Below are 23,029 nucleotides of genomic sequence, written 5' to 3'. Positions count from 1 at the left end.
ACGCCGACGCCTTTCAACCATCCCTAGCCACTGATGACGAAACTTTACACAGTGAAGTTCCCTGCTTTAATTGCATTCATGGTGTGAAAACATGGCCACTTCATCCTGCCGCTCACAAGATTTCGAGTTCCAAAGTTATTGTACCCTCTGTGTAGAACAGCATGTTGAGGCCAACACAGCCGTTCCGAAGGAGATAGCCAAGGGGATGAAACTATGTTGTTGATGAAGCACTCTATGAAGTCCACTTGTGTAAATCTTTAGGGGCATCCTAGGTACGTCTCCACGGCCTTCACACGTGACATTGCAAAATTGGCAGACAGATATAGATCTAGTGCTTGCCACGAGACACCCTTGTGTTGTCTACCCAAGACGAGGGAGAGTACACAAATTTGCCATAGGAGGCTGAAGTACTTTGTTTTATGAAAAATATTTCTAAATGTTTTAAAAGCTTCTAAAACATTCCAACCAAGCCTCTTTCTTAAAAATCCACAAGATGTTTCCATACTTCTACAGACAAAAGCAACCATAGCCGGTTCTAGAATATTCTTTTTTGCTGAAAAGAAAAAAATCAAATGGCACATGATTTTGACCAAGTCAAATGCTTTTCAAAAGACCTAGATATTTTGCAAAGTTATTTCAAACTTTAACATCCAAGTTTCAAAGATTTTAAAAAAAATGAGACTGGTGTCATTTTACCAAAAAGCCCATTTAGATGACTCATACATCCCCTCTCGTGCACTATGCACTACACAATACATCCCCTCATCCTGTACTCTCACATAATCTTCGTCATTCATGGATGGATCACTTTCTCATCCTTTTTAGGGGTTGCCTTATTCTTAACAACACCTTTGGATGGACCAGCATCATATTGGTGAATCTGTTGGATGTGTAGGACTAGTTGCATTGCCTCCTTGTGAGGTTTAGGAACTGCTGGAGTTGGATGGTTTTCAACCTGCTTAAGACGCGTAATTATAGCCAGATACAACACCACCTTAGTAGGAATTTCTTTCTTCACCTCGTCATCATCTGATTGACTCTAACGCTTGTATCGAGATGCTTTGCATACTGGATATGAATACAAGTCTGATAGATCTTTACGATAGAGGATACAATTGTTCGGATATGCATATATCCTTTCTACATCCATCCTCAATGGACAAAGAATTTGTTTTGCTTCGTATGTGCTTTTGGGCAACTCGTTTCCATATGGAAGCATGTCTGATAAGAATTTTAATAGCATCGTGAAACTCTTACCCGACCAACCATCGCTTGTTTTCAATTTAAGCAGTTCAAGAACGGATGACAACTTTATGTATTCCGGTTTGCATCCAAGGAACAACAACTTCTCCAAGTCCTCAATCAAGCACATGAATTTGTTAAAATCTCTTTGAGTATTCAAGTTCACGTCTACATCGCCCAACATATGATCCAATCTATCATCATCGCTAGCAACACCACAATCATCATCATATGCACCAAATTCCTCACTATCTTCTCTTCTTACGTCGACTTCGGGTTCTTTGACGATACCAACGTCTTCATGTAACACATTCTGCTCTTCACCATGTTTGGTCCAATACGTGTAGTCCAGTTCGAAGCCCCTAATAATCAAGAGCGCTTAGATCTATAAGGCTGCGTTCTATTTTAGAAAGGATCTTTCATTTCTACAATCGCAACAAGAACAATATATAAATTCAACATCCTTCTCCAATCGATCCTCCTCGACAGTTGTCAGAAAAGTCATCACACCATCAAGGTACCGTTGGTTTGTACGAGAACTGTACATCCAGCAACGATCCATCTACAATGTACGAAGTAAATTAATATCAAACCAACCTAATAAAAGAGAGCAACCAAACTTTTCGTCAAAAAAATGGAGCTACCATGCATGCATGCATGAATGGATCATACAAATGACAATTAATTTGAAAATAATTAATAATTACCATTATATTATATACATGAATACTAAAAATAAGGGCAAACATTAATTCAAAACTTGTTGTTAAATACTATAGTTATTGATAATTTTATATTTATATACAAAAAATCTAAAATTTATCTATAACACTAAATTAAAGCTAGCCATTTATAGTAACATATAATTAAACCTTCATCTATACTTTGAGCTTCATATATCCCTAGAACAACTAATATATTCTAGATCATCATGAAAAAAATCTAAGTCTAGATGTAGATATAGTTGATCTCTCGAGACTAAATTAGAACACAAATCTACATCATCTAATAAATAGAACAAAACTATTTCTTTATGAAAAAAATCTATATCTAAATCTAGATCCAGCTAACTCTCCAAACCAAAATCTAGACCATCTAAACTAAAATTGAACATAATGCTTACCTTGGAGTAACAAAATGCCAATGAATTTTTAAGTTTTCACCGAAATCTAACAAATTTTTTGATCAAAATCACCCTCTCCCTCCAAAAGCTGCGCACTGTTCGACCGCCACTGTTCTACTTTGATTCGGAAGTAGGAAATGATGTACGGTTCTAATAGTACAGATGACTTTATGTTTGAAGCCTCTGTACTAAAGTGTCCCACCTCTCTATGGCTATTTTCTTAGACGGTTCGTGTTTGAAGTCGTTTGTATTAATTTTACGGATGGCTCATGTTTGGAGTCGTCTGTGATATTTGTTTTATTACAGACGGCTCCAAATACAAGCCATCTGTATTAATATTACAGACGGCTCGTATTTGGAGTTGTCTGTGATATTGGTTTTATTACAGACAGCTCTAAATACGAACTGTCTGTAATAGAAATATCCCACCATCTTCGGAGGGGTTTCGTTATTATCACAGACGGTTCTTATTTAGAGCTGTCTATGATAATCTTTGCATATACGGCTTCACATACCTGTCGGTACATGAGCGTCCCACTAAATTATTTATGTAGTAGTATAGCTACTAACATTTAGTTACTTTATAATGTATTCTAAGACGCATGTGGACTTTTATACTCTATTACATCTAGACCTGTATTACATTAGGAGCAACTAGTTCATTAAAAGGTTTATCTAAAGATGACATATTCAATTTTTATAGCTCTAATGGACCATATTTCGGACGAAATTCAGCACAGGATAAATACCGGAGGCAACTAAACACTATATTTTGTCACGTCTCAAATTCAATAATCATGTGATTAAGCTTAATTATATGTCATTAGCGTCATAATTAAATTCGGGGGATTATTTGGCACATTAGCACAATTTGTTTAAAATCATTTGGATAAGAGAAAGAAAATTGGGGAGAAAAGAGTGGAAATTGCTTTGAAAATACCCATTTTCTCTAACTTGTGGGCCCCACCGGTGACCCCACCATGCCACTCACCAAATGGGGCAGCCCCACCTGCTCTCTCTCTCTCTCTCTCTCTCTCTCTCTCTCTCTCTCTCTCTCTCTCCTCCCTCACTCCACACGCTCTCACTCTGTAGCTCAGCTGCAGCAGCTCCTCTCCCACTCAAGCTCACCCTCTCTTCTCTTCCAAAATCTGAGCTCAAGTGGAGGATTCAAGGTATGCATGTGGTACCATTGTATTCTCTAGCTCATGACCTACTCATCTATCCAATCCATTTTCATTTTCGTGGAGGAATCGAGTAGTTCTTGAAGTTTTTGGCGTTTTTGAGCTTTTTGGAGAAAAATGGAGTTTTAGTCGAAAATGAGCTCTAGAGTCGTGTTGATAGTGATGAGTAAGTTCCAGGACCCTTAGAATCCACTCAGAACAGTTTTTTTGGGCTGGCCCGGATATTCCGGACTCACCCGGAGACTTCGGGTTCAGCAGAAATGGTCCATTAAATTATGTTCAAAATTGATTAGGGTTTAAAGTGCGAGATTGGTTTAGAACCTTTTGGATAGGGCATATACACATTTAGGTAGCATAGATTTGTAAAGTGAGTCAAATCACCCGAGGAAAAAAATCGTGAAAAACCCAAGTCTCTATCACTCGGATAATCCGGTCAAATCCGGAGACTCCAGGTAGATATGTGATCGTGTAGCCGAGAGCTTCGTTCGGAACCTCACTCGGAGTGTCCGGTACATCCTGGATAGTCCGGACCAACCCGGAGGTTCCAGGTTAAGTTAGAATAGTGGCTAACCGAGAGGCTTCACCGGAGGATGGCTCGGATACTCCGGAACCCGGATATTCCGAATTCACCTGGATACTCCGGGCCAGTCAAATAAAAAGCAGCAACCGAGCGCCTCTGCCGGAGGGTCACCCAGAGGGTCCAAACCCGGATACTTCGAACCAATTCGGACACTCCGGATGACTGTTATTTTCCGGATTTCGTTTAGATCATTTAGTATTGCGTTGATTTGCATATCTTATTATTCTAGCACGTTGTTAAGCTTTGTGGCATACTTTTTATACTTCATTCATTTTCATTACATTGCACTCGTTGATCCTTTTTAGATAGCGCCGATCGGTCGATCCCGGAGGCTGAGGGCGATCCTGAGGCGCCCCACCTGTTTGAGCCAGTGCATCCAGGCAAGCAACTAAGCATATTGATCCCTATTGTGAAATTATATAAGTCTAAAAATTGATGAAATATGCTTATGTATGTACGCATGTTTAGTGAGTCAGTGTCGGGTGCCAATGGGTAGAACCCATGCCGATTGCATTCTTCTACTTTGAATACTTGTGTATTTACATTCCTTGTAGCCTTGAGATGTTGTCAATATCCAGATATGAGTTCGACTTATATGCTTAACCATACTTAGGTCATTCGGTAGAAGTCGAATGACAGAGCATTGAAAGGATAATGATGTCGTCTAGAGGGGGGTGAATAGGCGTTTTTGCAGAAATTCGTCCCCTTTTACCGTTAGTCTAAACTTGCAGCGGAATATAAACTAACGGATTTTTCACAAGTGAAAAACATAAATATGCTAGGCTCAACTAGTGCACAATCACCCTAAATGAGTGTGAAAGTTACAATCCTAGGGTGACAAGAATTACTCTAATCTAGCGAGAGATATGCAATAAAACTTAAATTGAAAAAGGCTGAAAACACTCTGGAATCTTCGGTAAAGTCCGGATTCTCCGAGTTGTATAGGTCCAGAATCTCTGGTAAAGTCCGGATTCTCTGGATACTCCGGGTTGAACAGGTCCAGAATCTCCGGTAAAGTCTAGATTCTCCGGGTTCTGTACCGAACTGAGCCCGAAACTGAATATAAAGGATGGGTAGAGAGTTCTAACTCAAACCAAGTGATGTCGTGTGTTCCCAGAGATGATCCCAAGTAGATTCACAGAGAACCTACACTCAAATACACACAAACAAGTAGATCGAGCAATATGCACAAAGATTGAGCAAGAACTCAAAAGTAGAGAAACAAAAGAGGAGGCACAAAATTTGTTTCCTGAAGTTCGGATTCACCACCGTGAATCTTACGTCTCCGTTGAGGAAGCTCCAACGAGTCAGGTCTTTTTCAACCGCTTTCCTCAATCCACTAGCTTTATCTCTTCCCTTTCAGAGGCGAGATCGACCTTCACAAACTTTCCCACAGCTCACCACACGCGCGGGAGCTCACTGGGCAACACCTAGCTGGCTAGGAGACTTCACATCCAAGAATAACAAACGCAATCGAACTTCTTCCCGATGAACTCGAGTGCTCAAGATTGGATTTATCTCACTTGCACTCAATCTTCCAATCACTCAACCCAACTCACTTTTCTTCTCAAATCACACACTAGAATGGAGTGGGAGGGAGTTCTTTTGGCTCTAAAATGTGTTTCTTTCGTGCCCTTGCAGCAGCCCCAAAGGATGGGGGTGAGGGGATATAAATAGCCTACTTCAAAAAACTAGCCGTTACTCAACTTTTCTGGTCTTACCCGGAGTCTTCGGGGTACACCGGAGTATCTGGATCAACTGGAACAGCCCAAACAGAGATCCTCTGGCGGAGACTCACCCGGAGTCTCCGGTCAGCCCGGAGTATCCGGGTTCAACACAGCTGACATCTGAAAAACGGCAATAACTTTTGATCCCGGAGTCCTATTTCAACGATTTTGGACTCTATAGAAAGCTTATTCAGAGGGCTACACATCCCAACTGAATTCATGACCTAAAACACATGATATCAAATTAGGAACACTCCAAAATCTAATTCGGACACTTCCACACTTTTCACACCGGGATTTCTAAAAAGAAACTCTCACATTGGTTTGGTTAGAAATTCTTGAGCACTGAGACATGACAATTAGCTCATGTTGCATCCCTCTTAATAGTGTGGCATACCAATACTCAAATTCAAAGATAAAACTCGTTTGAACCACTTTGAGCATTTGAAAACTTTCAAGTACCACTTCTTTCTTTCAAACCTTGAGGGTTGCCAACTTTCATATATTCTTCACTCCATCTCTTCTTGATTCTTCATATGATTTATGTGAATCATTCATATCTTCCCATGGCCTCGCACGGTCCATCGGCGCAAAGCCTTCACTCGCTCTTCACCGCCGCCTTGGTCCTTCGGCGCCAAGCCATTTGCTTGCCCTTCACCACGGATGATCCATCGTAGCCGAGTCTTGCTTGCCCTTCACCGTCTTGCCATAGAAAACCACTTTGTATTCGACATCTTCAAGGAATTCATTTTATCAAATATGGAGTCCACTCTTGTTCTTCACTCTTGGCACATATGATTTCAATTCAACTTATACCTTCTTATAGATTCTAACCTCAACTCACTCTCAAGCACAAAGCACATGGGTTAGTCCATAAAACCTAAATAACAACATTTATACCTTAAGTTACTTGATCTCCAAAAGTAACTTATTAGCCTTCATACATATTGTCAATCTTCATATAGAACCTAACCTCACTCATTCTTAAACACATAGCACACGGGTTAGTCCATAAAACTCTATTAACAAGTCATACATTTAGTTACTTGATCTCCACAAGTAACTTAGCCTTCAAGCTTATTGCTAATCTTATTGAGCTTCTTCTTCTTCTTATGAGCATCACTAAAATCTCAATGACTTTTGATGCAATTCTTTGAAATCATGGTATTTCTCAAAGAATCCATGCTTCATCATTTATACATCTCCTATGGAATAATCTAATAGCAATTCTCAATATGATTGTTAGTCCATATGCATTATCATCACTTACCCAAGCATCACCTAGAGCTCATTCATCTTGATGTATTTTCATTCTCCCCATTCACCTAGAGCTCATGCATATCTCTCATCCATGCATCACCTATGGAACAACCTACTAACAAACTCAACACCATTGTTAATCCATAGGTATTGTTATTAATTACTAAAACCACACATAGGGGCTAGATGCACTTTCAAGCATTCCGTTGTTCGTGAGCATAGGACCTTCTTATGATTACATACACTTGATGAGGTTGAGATGGTTGTATGAGTGGTGAGTATGAGATGAGGTGTGGGCGGTGCTAGGAGGTGTTTTGTCCTGTCCGGATGTGGATTTTCCCTAGGTAGGTCGGTAGAGAAAACCGGACACCGTAAACCGCTTTGCACCGGTTAAGCACCAATTGTTGGTGTTGTTGGCTTTAGCACTTACCTTACTCACCACATACCAATCTAATGGTAAGGCGAGCCGAATACCTTCGCAGCTGTGGTTTTTAGGCTTGGGCATTGATGGTGTGAGCGGACGAGCTTGTAGCGGTACTAGTTTGTTCCAAGAGTAGTTCTAGTACCGCCGCGCTGAGCGATACTTGATCCAAACGGTTAGGGTTGGTTGGGAAAGGTTGTCACGAGTACCCCTTGTGTGCACTTTTGCCGGTGGCACAAACCGAATGGTCTTAGCGTCGTATGGGTCCAGGAGTATCCCCTTGCAGGGTGTATAAACAGTTCGAACTGCCGTACTCTCGGTCATGAGTATGTTTCTGTCCATCTGCATCGGTCGTAGAGTTTCGAGTATGGTGTTGTGGTTTCGGTACGTGGGAGATGGTGGTGTTGGTAGTTGTTACTTATTGATACAAATGTTGTTTACAGTTACATTTGTTCAGTTGTTAGTTGCAGCGTAATTTTTATATGTTTTGGTTATGTTTCAGTCACTCACACATATGTCTAGGATGCTTAGTGCATATGTTTTACCTAACTTGTGACTCATCCTTAGAGTCGAGCTATGTATATGTGCTCTATATGGTTTAAGTCTTGCGAGTACCTTCGTACTCATGCCTGTGCTTTCAGGTACTCCTGCTGCTGGAGAAGAGGTTGTTTTTGGCTACTTCGTACCTGTCGATCAGGGTGATGAGCAAGAGTAGTGCATCCTACTCTGAATGTGGCGTATTGAGACGGTGTCTAAGGGCATGTGGCGCCGTTCTCTTTTGTTATTTATAAGTTTAACTTTTCGCTGCGTAGTTCTTTCGTGGTTAGGAATTGAGGGGTTTTGTCTCCTTCTAATTCGCTTTTGTTGTAAATTGTTGAAATCAGTTGCATGTTTAATATTTATAATATAAATATTTATTACCCTCTCTTTATTAATTTATGTTGTGATGTATATATTGAAAAGCATGCGTTCCGATCCTTATGTACAAAATACGTGTCGGAACAACCAGAATGATATTATGGTTAATCATTAAGATTGTGATTATAAATAATAATTCTTTTGGTAATTAATTAGAATATTATTTAGATGGTTCACTGCATATTTTCATCCCTGTTTTCTTAAGGATATTTCTATCCTTACTTTTTTTATATAAAAAGAACGTACATTACTCATGCACACTACACTCACATCACACACGTACATATCCATACACACGTTAGAAGAGAATAAGAGGCTCGATACCTCGAGATCCTACCTAGCCTAACCCGAGGTTAACCTGAACATAGATAGACATCTGCGTCGAGCGAAGCTCGAAGACAAACGGGTCCGTCGCTCACCTGGCGACTTACCAAAGGAGAGCTTGTTCTCTTGGCATGTAGGGCTTGCATTAGAGTCCACATTTCTACTACTCTAAATTTGGCCCAACAATCGACCATATTCAGTTTAGCCTATGGCCCATGAAAGACCACCGCAAACCCACTACTATACATGCTTCGGCCGAACAGCATAAAAGGCACCAAGACTGTGCTGCCAGTGACTAAGTGTTATTTTCTTCCTAAGGCCCAGCAACAATGATTAGGCTGCCAGCTTACCACCAAACTTTTCTAAAAAACAAAGAAAAAGAAAAGCTAACCACCAAACTATGCGCCCACGCTCCCTTAAACAAGGGGAAGTGGATATTGGGGACTTGGAGGTTGTATGATTAATGGCTCAAGCAAAGAGATGGCAAGACAATGGACCAAAATTTTAAGGAAAGAAGAGAACAATATGGTTTTGGTGAAACTCTAAGCTAGATTTAGTCAAAATTAGACCACATTTTTTCTAATGGAGAACCAGATAGTTCTTTTTAGAACTATTTTTGCTCATACAATTATAATTTTGTAGCACTCAAAATTTTAGTATTGTAGTCAGCTGCAACAGATTCGGTATGAGGCCTAGCTATGGAAAATGGCGGTCGCGTAGGCATTAGGTTGTCTCAATCCTGAGTAGTGACTTAGTTTTCTCCCTGTTTCTGGCTTGTTTTTTTTTTCAGGCCGTTAGCGTTGTGTTTGTCGCCTGACCCTACGCATTGTATAACTTGTAAATATTTGTTTCTTCTTCTATTAATCAATGATGCGTAGCTTTCCTACATATTCGAGAGAAAGAGTATCATAGTCCGAACATTTTCTTTATGGATCATTATTATTTGAGGATATATTATGACCAAGGTGCAATCGATTAGAGCAGTGTTTTTTTCAAACAATATCCAGAAAATAGAAAGAAGCAACTAAGAAAGCTATTTCCTGCTCACAAAATAAGAAAATAGATCACTCCGAAAATAATCTCCCCACGTCCCAAGGAGCATAAAAGGGCAAAAATCCAAAAATAGACAATATACACACCGTATATTGCAAAAACAGACAATATGTTATTGTATTTACAAATTTAACATGTGTATTCGATACCTTATTTACTAAAAATATGATTTCAGCACTTCAGATACTGAATACGGCACTGTTGTACCGTATTCAGCACATGAGGTATCGAAAATAGCTGTATTCAACACATGAGATGCCGAATACAGCCTCTAACATGCGCCGCGCTCCTGAGAAGGAAGCTAGCTACCTAGAAGGCGCATGAAAAAAGTTCAAGTTTTTTATTTAACTCACGATTTTATTTTAGAGTACAAAATAGTCCAAAAATTCTAAACGTTTTCATGAGAAAATTAGAGTTCACTAGCAATCCATTTTAATTGGTTTGGTGCAAAAAGCCTAAATCAATATTTAATTAAAATTCTCCAAATAAGCCAACTTTAATAAATTCTAGCAATTTTTAATGCCTCAAATAAATTCTCAAAAGTCTAAAAGAATAACTAATATTCTTCTCATGTGATGTAATAATTTATAAAAATATTCTAATCCTAGGTTATTTGGTGAAAAAAATGTGTTCTTTCGTAATACTCCATTTATATGCATTTTTATCATTTCATGTGATATTCTCTTTTTAATTCAATTTGAATAAAAATAAAGGCATACATTCATATTGATACATAGAACCCAACGAATCAAAAATTCACTAATATTCTTTCCATGTGATATATGACAGGTTAATAACTACTACTAAGATGATAAAGTCAGACACTTTAAAAGCATATGACCCAGGAATTATGAATATATATTTACATTCCTCTTTTCAAAGCAGGTAGTGATACGACAAGTTTTAACATTTACCAATTAAATATGGCAAATGATATATCCGAAATTTAAACAACCAAATAAGAGCATGCAGATAAGGATGTCATATCTCAAAGCAGGAAAAGAGAACTACGGCAGAAATAAAGCACAAAGAACGGTAAGAAGAGGTTTAATATTAATTTGAGAGGTTGCATAACGTTTTTAGCTTGGTGCCGGCAACAGATTATATGGAGCATGTTTGAATTAATCTGAGAACCAATGTTTTGTGCATGTTTGAATTTTTTGTTCAAATTGAATTAAAAAGATAATATCACATGAAATGATAAAAATGCATATAAATGGAGCACACAAAGGCTTATATTAATCTGAGAATCAATGTTTTATGCATGTTGAATTTTTTTTATTCAAATTGAATTAAAAAGAGAATATCACATAAAATGATAAAAATGCATATAAATGGTGCATTACAAAGAAACTCACTTTTTCACTAAATAACCTAGGGTTGTAAATATTTCTATAAATTAATACATCACATGAAAAGAATATTAGTGATTGTTTCTAGATTTTTGAGAATTTATTTGAGGCATTAAAAATTGCTAGAATTTATAAAAGTTGGTTTATTTGGAGAATTTTTATTAAATATTGGCTCATACTTTTTTAGATCAAACCAATTAAATTGGGTTCTAGTGAGCTCTAATTTACTCATAAAAAAATTAGAATTTTTATACTATTTTTGTACTCTCAAATAAAATCATGAATTAAATGAAAAAACTACTTTCATATGGCTTATAGCTTCCTAACCTCTCTTCCTAGCTTTCTTCTTCTCAAGAGCATGACGCATGGCAGAGGAGGTGCCAAATACAACACTATGTATAGTATTTGGCACCCTATATATTGAATATAGCTGTTTTTGGTACCTCATGTACTAAATACGGTGGAACAGTATCGTATTTGGCATTTGAGTTCTGAAATTATGTTTTTAGTGAATAAGATGTCGAATACACATGTTAAATTTGTAAATACAATAACACGTTATCTATTTTTAGATTTTAGCCAGCATAAAAGGCAGGAAATCAATTTGTAGAAAGAAAAAGAAACAAACAAAGGAAAGAGAGGAACATGGAGGGGTGGGGTAGTTCGCCCAATCCGAAGGCGCTCCTGCCGTGCCGTGCTCTGCTGCGCAAACCCCACACTCCAGCAAACAACTCCACCGACATGTGGGTCCCACGTATCTCTGGACCCCGCGCTCCATGTCTGGAGCGATAGCTGAGGCTGGTACCTCGTGTTCTCGGTCTAAGGTGGCAACGGCTACTAGAGCCGCAGTGTGACCTAAAAGGTGTGTTGGGCTCGGCTCGAGCGGCGCCGTCTTCTCCTCTCTCCCTCTCCCTCTCCCCATCTCTCTGCCCACGAACACAGCACGGCCAAATCTGCAGCGGGGGAAGAACGCAGGGAGGGTGGTCCAATCTGGTCCCCGGTCGCGAGCGGTCCGTCGTCTCCCTAGCGATCCGGCAGCCATGAACATCTTCAAGAAGAAGGTCGACCCCAAAGGTGCTGTTCTTGGATTTGTTGCTGCGGGCGGGTGGGATTCTAGCAGGTTCCTCGACAAATTGTGTGTGTGTGTGTGTGTGGGGGGGGGGGGGGGGTTCGCCGTCGAATTGGTGCGATCTGCTGTTCAGGTTCGGTGATTTGGGCTGGAAGTGCCGTGCCCACCGTTCGCTGGCGGATCTTCCATCGGTTTCTGTCCTCCTCAGACAGTGAGGGATGGTGCATTTTGCGGGGAAGGGCGGAATCTAGAGTTCTTTTGCGTATTATGGTCGTTCTCCCTAAATTCGTGGGGGGAAATGCGGATCACAAGCTTGGTGTGTTGGACTTATTGTTGATGATGTGATGTTTGTCACTCGCAGAGGCTCTCAGGACTAGTAAGCGAGAGATGGCTGTCGCCACGCGGGGTGAGAACAGTTTTTCCCTCTACTTCTTATTCGCATTGTTCACGAACACCTTTTTTTATACCGTAGCAGCCCTTTAGTTCGTATTGGTCCCCAACGATGCTAAACAATTTAGGAATTGTCGCCACATTTGTTATTCAACCCGTGTTATATTGAGTCAGACCAGCACAAGTTCACGAATTGGGTTGGATATTTTATAATTTCTCTTTTTACAGAATTGCACAAATTAGATTACAGCAGCGCTCCAATTTGAAATAAAATCGAGCTTAGGTTCGATAAAATGGAGTTGGCATTGTGCTAAATTTTCTGACATCAATTCTCTATTTCACATATTTTAGGAGTTGAGCGAGAGATTGGCTCCCTGCAAATGGAGGTATGCTGTTCTGAAACATTTAAATATAAGTACAATACAAATAAGTGCAAACAGTGACTAATTTTTACAAATTTGCTTGGCTGAGTTGAATCCACCACTCCCATATACGCAATTTTACTACTGTATGCAATTTCACTACATATGCACTCTAGGAATGAATTTTGCTGGCCAATGGAATGGTTGCGAAGCTCTAGCCAAGACACAATCTAGAGGCAAAAGCCCAACATTCTTTTGCCCCCGATGCTGTCTTAACCTCCTCATGCTCTGAGAGGGCAAAACAAATCTATCTCAGCATAATACAATGGAGCTGTCTCAGATATTTATCTATTATATCAATTCTTTTCTTTAACTTCCATAGCTAGAGGTAGGATCCACAGGCCAGGCAGGCATCCGTACACAACTGACAGTGTGCAAATTGTATTGTCTGGTTTGGTGATGTCACAATGGTAACTTTGCAGGAGAAGAAGCTGGTTGCAGAGATAAAGAAGACCGCCAAGACTGGAAATGAGGTGAGTTTGTTAGGAGGCTGTGGAAGATCCATAATCCCCAAAAAATTGTCCTATTTTCTGACGCTAGATGATCTGGATTTCTCTAGGCGGCAACCAAAATATTAGCTCGGCAACTTGTCAGGCTGAGGCAACAAATCCTCAATTTGCAAGGCACACGAGCACAGATCCGTGGAGTAGCTACTCACACACAGGCATGGTTACCTTCCTGTTTGACTTTGTGGATTGCTATTCTGATTGTGGACAAGATAAACTTGTTATTAACTCATGGATTCTTTATTAGGCAATGTATGCGGGTACTTCAATCTCTGCTGGAATGAAAGGTGCAAGCAAAGCTATGGCAGCAATGAATAAGGTACGATGAAAGACCGCCGTGTTAGCTGTTATTAAGTATCAACACATCTTGTTAGGCAATTTTCTTGTGAACATTTTTTGGACTATCTTCTATATGAGCTGCTGTATTTCACTGCACATTTCAGCAAATGGAACCAGCAAAACAGATAAAGGTCACGAGAGAATTCCAGAAGCAATCAACTCAGCTGGACATGACGGTAATAACATTGACAATGCTGAACTGTTTACTTCACTATGCAATTCAAAGCTGGAACGCTTATGTCATATAATACATGCATGGCCTACTTAATTACTTGCTTAGTTGCTATACACGTGGATGAACTAGAGCACTCCAAAAGCACTATAAAACATATCCAACTAAATGTATGGGGTTTCAGTCCCAAGTCCTGACTAATATGTCTCAAACGATTCAATTTTTGTAGCAAATGATGCCTCACTTAGAACAGTTAGCCATTCAAAAGCTATCAGAACCTCTTAGCAGTTAAGAGTAGTAGCTTGTATTCAATAGTAGTCCTTGGGAGCAATATATAGAGAGTACATGAGGGAGTACATGATAAGGACTCTTAATAACCTATAGGTAAGGGATAATGACTCTATATTCCTAACATCCCCTTCAAATACAAGGCGTATATAATATCGTTGCATTTGAAAGAGATGACACTAAGTAATAAACTTAGACTAATATATAAAAAAAAAAATCTCTTTAAAGCCGTCGTACAATGTAGCCTAGGTAATCCTGTCGAATCAAGCCAAAGAAGTGCAAAGCAGAGCACACAAGTAGAGTCATGATGATAACAAAAGAATGCAAGGGGTCAAGAATCGCAACAAAGAGACGACGAGTAGCAAGATGACAAATGAAAATTGTCACTAGTGTTAGTCGCTGAATTCTTACTCTTGGTAGTAGCTGAATTCTTACTCTCATCGAGAGAGGATGACACTAGGAGTTGGGGTAATTTTTCTGTTTATTTCTCACACAAATACCATGCCAACCTGAGGGGTTGGGGATACATATTTATAGGCTGCTAGCCAGCCAAGCATATGCTAAGATGCTGTCCTAGATGCTGTCCTAGCTGTCCTAGATGCTAAGATGCTGTCCTAGATGCTAAGATGCTGTCCTAGATGCTGTCCTAGCTGTCCTAGATGCTAAGATGCTGTCCTAGCTGTCCTAGATGCTAAGATGCTGTCCTAGATACTGTCCTAGCTGTAGCCCTAGAAAGGACCACAAAGACCAGCCAAGGACCATCTGAAGCAGCCCCACAAAGACCATATGCAGCACAGAGACTTATCCCATCATTCTCCCCCTAAGTCTTGTGCGTCGTCTTGTGGGAAAGTTGAACCATCCCGGTCCTGGAGCAGAGCTCAAGGAACTTGATCCTTCCAAGAGGCTTGGTAAGCAGGTCCGCGAGCTGGTCCTTGGTGTTGATGTAGCTCGCCTTGATGCTCCCTTCCTCCAAACAGCCTCGGATGAAGTGTTACCTCACCTGGATGTGCTTACTCCGTTCATGGAAAACGGGGTTCTTTGCCAGGGCCAGAGCGGACTTGCTGTCCATCCTGAGCTCCACCGCTCTAGTGTCTCTGCCGAGGAGATCACCAAGCAGTCGAGCGAGCCAGAGCACCTGAGTTGAAGCGGTGGAGGCCGCTATGTACTCGGCCTCGCAGCTGGACAGGGCCACCACCTGCTGCTTGACCGACTGCCAGCTAACGAGGCACTTGCCGAGGAGGAAGAGGATCCCGCTCGTGCTCTTGCTGGTGTCGATGTCGCCGGCGTGGTCACTGTCGCTGTACCCGACGAAGTGTGCCGCCCCAGGGCACCTAGGGTAGTAGAGGCCGTGGTCGAGAGTCCCCGCAACGTAGCAGATGATTCTCTTCACAGCCTGCTGGTGCTCTGTCGTCGGTCGCTGCATGAACCGACTGACGTAGCCGACGGAGAATGCCAAGTCCGGCCGTGTGTGGGCGAGGTAGCGAAGGCTCCCCACAAGACGCCGGTACTGCGTAGCGTCCACCGCCTCCGTCGTGCTGTCGCGGCTCAGCTTCAGCCTCTCCTCCATCGGAGTGAGAGCTGGGTTGCAGTCGGTGAGCCCAGCTAGCTCAACGACGCGCTTGGCGTAGGCGGTCTGTCGAAGCGTGATCCCGGAGTCATCCTGGTGCACCTCGATTCCCAGGTAGAAGGAGAGAGGCCCCAGGTCACTCATCTGGAAAGTGGCCTTCATCTCTTCCTTGAATGCCGCCACCTCCGCATCCTTGGTGCCGGTGATCACCAAGTCGTCGACGTAGACACCCACCAGCAGAGCATTTCTTCCACTGCCCCGTCGGTAGATGGCCGCCTCGTGCGGGCTTTGCTCGAAGCCCATCCCCTTTAGCGTGGAATCCAACTTGGCATTCCACGCCCTCGGCGCCTGCCGCAAGCCGTAGAGGGCCTTGCGCAGGCGGAGCACCTTGCCCTCCTTGCCGGGGATCGCAAATCCCGGCGGCTGGTGCACGTAGACCTCCTCCTGCGAGTCCTTGCCGGCGCGCCTCACCTTCACACCACAACGGCCAGCGAGTCCTTGCTGGACGAGCTGCTGGCATCCTTCGGCGACGTATTTGCGGAGCCCCAAGGCCTGCCACCTCCGCGTGCCCGCGACCACAGCATCACCCTCAAGCCGGGCGCGCACCCAGTGGCGGTTCGGCCGTACAGGTACCCGGCGTCCCATAAAGACGAGCTGGAGCGTCAGTGCCGGGCAATGCTGGACCAGGGCATCATCCGCCGCAGTGCATCCGCATTCTCCTCGCCGGTCCTTCTGGTGAAAAAGGCAGACGGCGCCTGGAGGTTCTGCGTCGACTACCGGGCATTGAACGCGCTCACGGTAAAGGACGCGTTCCCCATTCCCGTGGTGGACGAACTCCTCGACGAGCTGCACGGCGCCAAATTCTTCACCAAACTGGACCTACGTTCGGGCTACCACCAGGTCCGGATGCGGCCCGACGACGTCGACAAAACTGCGTTCCGCACACATGACGGCTTGTACGAGTTCCTCGTCATGCCGTTTGGACTGTGCAATGCTCCGGCGACATTCCAAGCTCTCATGAATGACGTGCTGCGATCCTTCCTTCGCCGGTTTGTGCTTGTGTTTTTTGATGATATTTTGATCTACAGCAAGTCATGGGCAGACCATCTACGGCACATTCGCGTCGTGCTCACCCTCCTGCGCCAGCACCGACTCTTCGTCAAACGCTCCAAGTGCGCGTTCGGGGTGTCTTCGGTCGCCTACCTTGGCCACGTCATCTCCGCCTCGGGCGTCGCTATGGACCCGGCCAAGGTGCAGGCCGTCCACGACTGGCCGGTGCCCCGCTCCGCGGCTTCCTCGGCCTCGCGGGGTACTACCGCAAGTTCGTCCACGACTACGGCGCGATCGCGGCACCACTTACGGCGCTCCTCAAAAAGGAGGGCTTCTCCTGGAATGACGCCGCGGCACACGCCTTCGACGCGCTCAAGCGGGCGGTCACCTCAGCCCCAGTATTGGCGCTGCCGGACTTCGCCAAGGAATTCATCGTCGAGTGTGATGCCTCCACACATGGCTTCGGGGCGGTGCTCATCCAAGACAAGCACCCGGTGGCCTACTTCAGCCGTCCCGTCGCCCCACGTCACCGCTCCCTCGCCGCCTACGAGCGGGAGCTCATCGGGCTGGTTCACGCCATCCGACACTGGAGGCCGTACCTCTGGGGGCGCCGGTTCCTTGTCCGGACGGACCACTTCAGCCTCAAGTTTCTCCTGGACCAGCGGCTGGCGACCATTCCTCAGCACCATTGGGTGGGGAAGCTCCTGGGCTTCGACTTCTCGGTCGAATATAAGCCCGGCGCGGCTAATACAGTGGCGGACGCGCTGTCACGGCGTGACACAGCCGAGGGCGCCCTCACAGCCATCTCAGCGCCGCGGTTCGACTTCGTCGAGCGCCTCCGTCAGGCCCAGTCCTCCGAGCCGGCGCTGGTGGCCCTGCGGGACGAGATCCGCGCGGGCACACGCGGCGCTCCGTGGGCGCTGGTCGACGACATGATCACCTTCGACAACCGCCTCTACATCGCGCCGGCATCTCCACTGCTGCTCGAGATCGTGACGGCGGTCCACGACGACGGCCACGAGGGAGTCCAACGCACACTGCACTGACTTCGCCGCGACTTTCACTTCCCCAACATGCGGCAGATCGTCCAGGACTTGGTGCGTGCATGCTCGACGTGCCAACGCTACAAGTCAGAGCACCTCCATCCAGCGGGACTGCTCATGCCGCTGCCCATCCCGACGGGCGTTTGGACCGACATCGCCCTCGACTTCGTGGAGGCTCTGCCCCGGGTGGGTGGTAAGTCCGTCATTCTGACTGTGGTGGACAGGTTCAGCAAGTACTGCCACTTCATCGCCTTGGCGCACCCCTACTCCGCCGAGTCGGTCGCGCTGGCGTTCTTCCGCGACATCGTGCGCCTGCATGGAGTGCCGCGGTCGATGGTGTCCGACCGGGATCCGGTCTTCACGTCCACGTTTTGGCGCGAGCTGATGCGCCTGGTGGGCACCCGGCTCCATATGACGACGGCCTTCCACCCCCAGTCGGACGGGCAGTCCGAGGCCGCCAATCGGGTGATCGTCATGTACCTGCGATGTTTCACGGGTGACCGGCCGCGCCAGTGGCTCCGTTGGCTGCCTTGGGCCGAGTACATCTACAATACGGCCTATCAGACGTCTCTACGCGACACGCCGTTCCGCGTGGTCTACGGCCGTGACCCCCCCACCATTCGGTCCTATGAGCAGGGCGAAACCCGGGTCGCCGCCGTGGCCAAGAACATGGAGGAGCGGGATGCCTTCCTCCAGGACGTCCGCTACCGCCTTGAACAAGCACAGAAGGTCCAGAAGCACCACTACGACAAGCTCCACCGCCCCGTCGCATACAAGGTAGGAGATTGGGCCCTGCTTCGCCTCCGGCAGCGCGCGGTTTCCTCCTTGTCGCAGCCCACGACGGGCAAGCTCAAGCCCCGCTACTTCGGGCCCTATCGCGTCGCCGAAATGATTAACGACGTCGCCGTCCGCCTGGAGCTGCCACCACGTGCTAGAGTGCACGACGTGTTCCATGTCGGCGTCCTGAAGAAGTTCGTGGGGCCGCCTCCGGACGCTCCGCCACCACTTCCGGCCATTCACCATGGCGCCATCACTCCGGAGCCGGAACGAGCCCTTCGCACTCGGCTGGCGCGTGGCGTACGCCAGGTGCTTGTGCACTGGAAAGGGGAACCGGCGGCATCAGCAACATGGGAAGACCTCGACTCGTTCCACGACAAGTATCCATCATTCCAGCTCGAGGACGCGCTGGACGTCGAGGGGGGGAGAGATGTCATGTGTGGCCGCGCCTATTCCAGGAGGAGGCGTGCCCGTGACATCCGCCGAGCCGCTGGAGGCGCACAGGCCGCATAGGCCGCGGTCACCACGCCGCATGCGGAGGTTGTTTTAGGAAGTGGCTAGATTAGTTGGAAGGCCATGCATGTTCCCCAAATTTAGGAGCAATTAGCTCAAGGGTAGCCGGCCATTGGGCCTATAAGAATAATTGTAATCGGTGATTGAGGATTAAGAAAGAACTATTACCTAATTCCTCTCTCTCTCTTCTTCCCAACAAAGCCTACGGCTGAGGGGCAAAACCTCGCCGGAGACGACGGATCGCGACTACGAACTACGTAGTCGAGGTTCCGCTACCCAGGGGTTTGGTGCCCTTGACAGGTGGTTGGATCTCGACGGAGAAACTGTGGGAAGCGGCGACCCGACGTGAGGAAACGGCAGCCCGACACGAGAAGAGCATTGCTACGTCCTTGAAAAAAAATATCCTAGCCAGTAGCTATATAGAGTACATATGGGACTCTAATAACCTATATGTAGAGGATAAGTACTCTATATTCTTAACATTAGCATCCTAAGTGATAAATGTTACCTCGTCATGTCATTTGCAATAGTTGCAGCTTGCTAGTGTGCTTAAAATGTTACCTTTATCTAACACAAAATATGATTGCAAGTGGTTAATCTTCTGGGAGATAACATGAGTTTTTAGTGCAATATCGGATCCAAGACTGTTGTTGCACTGTTAGAAGAATGTGTTGTAGGCTTGTAGCTGTCTCGCTTTTAAATGACCGGTTCCATGCAGCTTGAAATGATGTCCGATGCCATTGATGAAACGCTTGACAAAGATGAAGCAGAAGAGGAAACAGAAGAGCTTACAAACCAGGTAACCTACCGCCTAAGTTCTCAGCTACCAGCTTCTGAGATCATGAAAATTTCAGCTACCAGAATCTTCTGTCGGCTATGCAGGTCCTTGATGAGATTGGCGTTGATGTGGCTTCTCAGGTATGCTAACACATGCCAGTAGTCTACAGATATTGAGTCTTAATTCTGACATGCTGATTCAACCAATGCTTTCATGAAAATGCAGCTATCCTCGGCTCCTAAAGGTCGCATCGAAGCAAGCAACAGGAAAGTAAACAACAGCCAAGCACGGTATGCAAATGATCTTTCAACTCCTAACATCATGCCGTTCAAATTTTGGTCTATGCCAATATACCTGTGTTGCCTCCCCCCCCCCCCCCCACAATTAAATTGTTGTTTCTGCAGAAATGCTGCGGCTCCTTCAAGAAATGCGGCTCCACCAGAATCCGCCGCTGAAGTTGACGATCTGGAGAGGCGATTGGCGTCTCTTCGCCGCATCTGAGCTGCTGGAAAAAAAAAATATTGTAGTCATGCATGTATATGTAAATTTGTTTAGTGATAAGACATAGTTTGTCTGCAAATGCAAACGTGCTGGGAACTTAATGTTGTAGGCGAACAATTCAAACTGCACATGATATGATTGAACCTTGTCTACTCTTTCGTTCTTCCTTTCCTGCTTGCCCCCCTGAATTTTTGGCGCACTGAGGCACTCGTAGAGATTTGACGAAGCTGCCAAATCCCAGCAGCATCGCCCGATGAACGCGCCATGGCTACACATCACGCACTGGAGCAACCATTCCACAGGCTCGTCAGTCTTGACAGAATCGACGAATTCTTGAACCATGCCAGCCTCCTTTTCGTCAGGTGACCTTGCCTTTTCTTCGGATGCTAAGGTCAGCATCCAAAACTTTGACAGCAAAAACATATCGATTGTAATCAACAGTAATCCAAGCAAGATAGTTTCAAGTATATTTCCTTGCCACTAGACAGCGATAAATCATCGCATTTAACACCATTCACCCTAAGAACACATACATGGATTGACAACAACTACATGAATTGCATCTAGATCGGGGGAGATTGCAAGAATAAACTGGAACATGATGCATCAAAAGTGAAATGAGAAAAGAAAATTGCTCTAGCCAGCTGGTCGTGCAGCAGCACCTCGCCTGCGCTCAAGCTGCAGAGCAGCGGCTGGACCAGAAGGGCCTTCCATGCGTGTGGGTGCCTCGGTAGTCCGTCTCGTTGCTTGGTTTTCGAAGTCTTCGAGGCTAAAAATCGAATAAGATCGAAAGTTTGCCGAAACAAAAGATGCGTACATGTGCACCCATGAACGTGCTTATCTCCTGAACATGCCCTAGTCTACAAACAACCAAGCACGCTGCTTAACAAAAGGCTGCACAGCATTAGACGGTCCTAGCACCATTGTCCATACAACAGCTTCATATGTTTCTTATGGACACCATTTTAGAAACCCCTACCCACCCAAAAAAAAAAACTTCAGCACTTCACATTTTTTCGGCTTCTTTTAGTAAATATACAACAGTAAGGAAAAAAAAAGGCATTCTCTCTTCTTCTGAGAAAACTTCAGATATCCTAGCTTACAACTACAGATTCAAGGAGAATGAAATTGCACCGTGGGCTATAGCTGCCAATCATTGGTTAGTCTAGTAGATGATGGATGTTGTTTCGTAACATTTCCCAAATTTGATCACACGACCTCTTGTGCTAGGTAAGTCCCACTGCTGAACAAAAATGGAACTAGACATCGAGAAGATTTTTACTATACATACTCATTGATCATACACTTAATATTTAGACCAAAGGCAATCTGGCCCTCATTTGAATTACGATGCAAGGTACCAAACTAGGCACCACACTCTCTGCAAGTAAAAAAAAAAAAAAAACATGAGTAGAAGACTGTTGTAAGTGCATAGATTGTATTGGCAGCACTAATACTGAAATAATACTAAAAAACCCATAAAGATGCCATCAATCTATAATTGAAAATCTCAGACCTGAAAGTTGTCCAAACTAGACAAGTGTAATCTTGGTTCATGTTATCAGTTTAATATATTGTACCTAAAGCAACTATATATGGATGAAGGTGGACAAAATATGAAGAAAGAATAAGCATAGAGTTACTTATTGGATCCATGGTGCACTGTGTTGCCATCTCCTTTCATCTCAGGATTGCAGAATTTATTTTGATGGCATGCGAGAACTGATCTTCAATCAATTACTTCTTCGATGGGAGATGGGGGGTGGGGGGGCTCGACCAATTCCAAGCCAATTTGATGGGAGAGACAACAGAAGAGGCAATATGACGAGGGAGACCGAAGAAGAGGCAATCTGACGTGGGATATGGAGGAAGTCGAACGCTTTGTTCTTTCCTCGTGCCAAAATTGATCGATGATTGATTTTTTTTCCCTCCACGACGCCTGCATTGGTGCTAAGTTTCCCTCCCATGGTCCTAGGCCGCACTGGGCTTAGATGCGTTGGGCTTGGGCCATGCAACAGAATCCCCAGCTAGGAAACACAAGCAAATGTCAGATGCTGCAAGGACGACTGAAAGGAGACGGATTGTTCCCGGAGGTTGCTCTAGCTACGTCAAAGGATCCGATTATATGCTCTAACTCCTCGACGCTAAGAGCGTGGAAATTCCATCTTAGACACACTTGCTATACCTAGCACCAAGCCAGGCTTAATGACAATGATAAATGGGGAGCAAAAATAATTTGGATGAATTAATGCTTAAAACATCAAGGTTAAGACCCGTGGAATCGACAACGGAGAATTAGGTCTGGAAAACAAGCAGGTAACTAACGCGCAGGTAACCTAGCTGAAAAATCAAAGGCGTGCGGGGTTTATTGCTAAATGTATGCCCGCCCGGAGGAAAAGGAAGAGAAAAGGCGCCCAACCTGAACCGGCGTCC

General features: G+C 44.7%; 1 protein-coding gene across 1 annotated transcript; it reads left to right on the top strand.

Annotated features, from left to right (window-relative positions):
• The first annotated feature begins 12,035 nt into the window (after positions 1 to 12,035).
• LOC133912930 (vacuolar protein sorting-associated protein 2 homolog 2-like) lies at positions 12,036 to 20,762 on the top strand. Its single transcript, XM_062355914.1, has 11 exons — positions 12,036 to 12,255; positions 12,612 to 12,656; positions 12,992 to 13,026; positions 13,485 to 13,535; positions 13,622 to 13,726; positions 13,816 to 13,887; positions 14,012 to 14,083; positions 20,036 to 20,116; positions 20,200 to 20,235; positions 20,321 to 20,385; positions 20,500 to 20,762. The coding sequence occupies exons 1-11, from the start codon at positions 12,222 to 12,224 to the stop codon at positions 20,594 to 20,596; spliced, it is 693 nt and encodes a 230-aa protein (XP_062211898.1). The 5' UTR covers positions 12,036 to 12,221; the 3' UTR covers positions 20,597 to 20,762.
• Positions 20,763 to 23,029: the final 2,267 nt, after the last annotated feature.

This window comes from Phragmites australis, chromosome 3, assembly GCF_958298935.1.
Source record: "Phragmites australis chromosome 3, lpPhrAust1.1, whole genome shotgun sequence".
Lineage (NCBI taxonomy): Eukaryota > Viridiplantae > Streptophyta > Magnoliopsida > Poales > Poaceae > Phragmites > Phragmites australis.
Note: the sequence above shows the minus strand (reverse complement) of the source record. Positions and strands in the feature narration are given on the sequence as shown.

Bases quoted from the DNA above. Each gene is read 5' to 3' on its own strand.
- LOC133912930 (XM_062355914.1), top strand. From the start codon at position 12,222: ATGAACATCTTCAAGAAGAAGGTCGACCCCAAAG. The intron at 12,256-12,611 runs GTGCTGTTCTTG...TGTCACTCGCAG, and splicing joins GAAGAAGGTCGACCCCAAAG to AGGCTCTCAGGACTAGTAAG. The intron at 12,657-12,991 runs GTGAGAACAGTT...CACATATTTTAG, and splicing joins GATGGCTGTCGCCACGCGGG to GAGTTGAGCGAGAGATTGGC.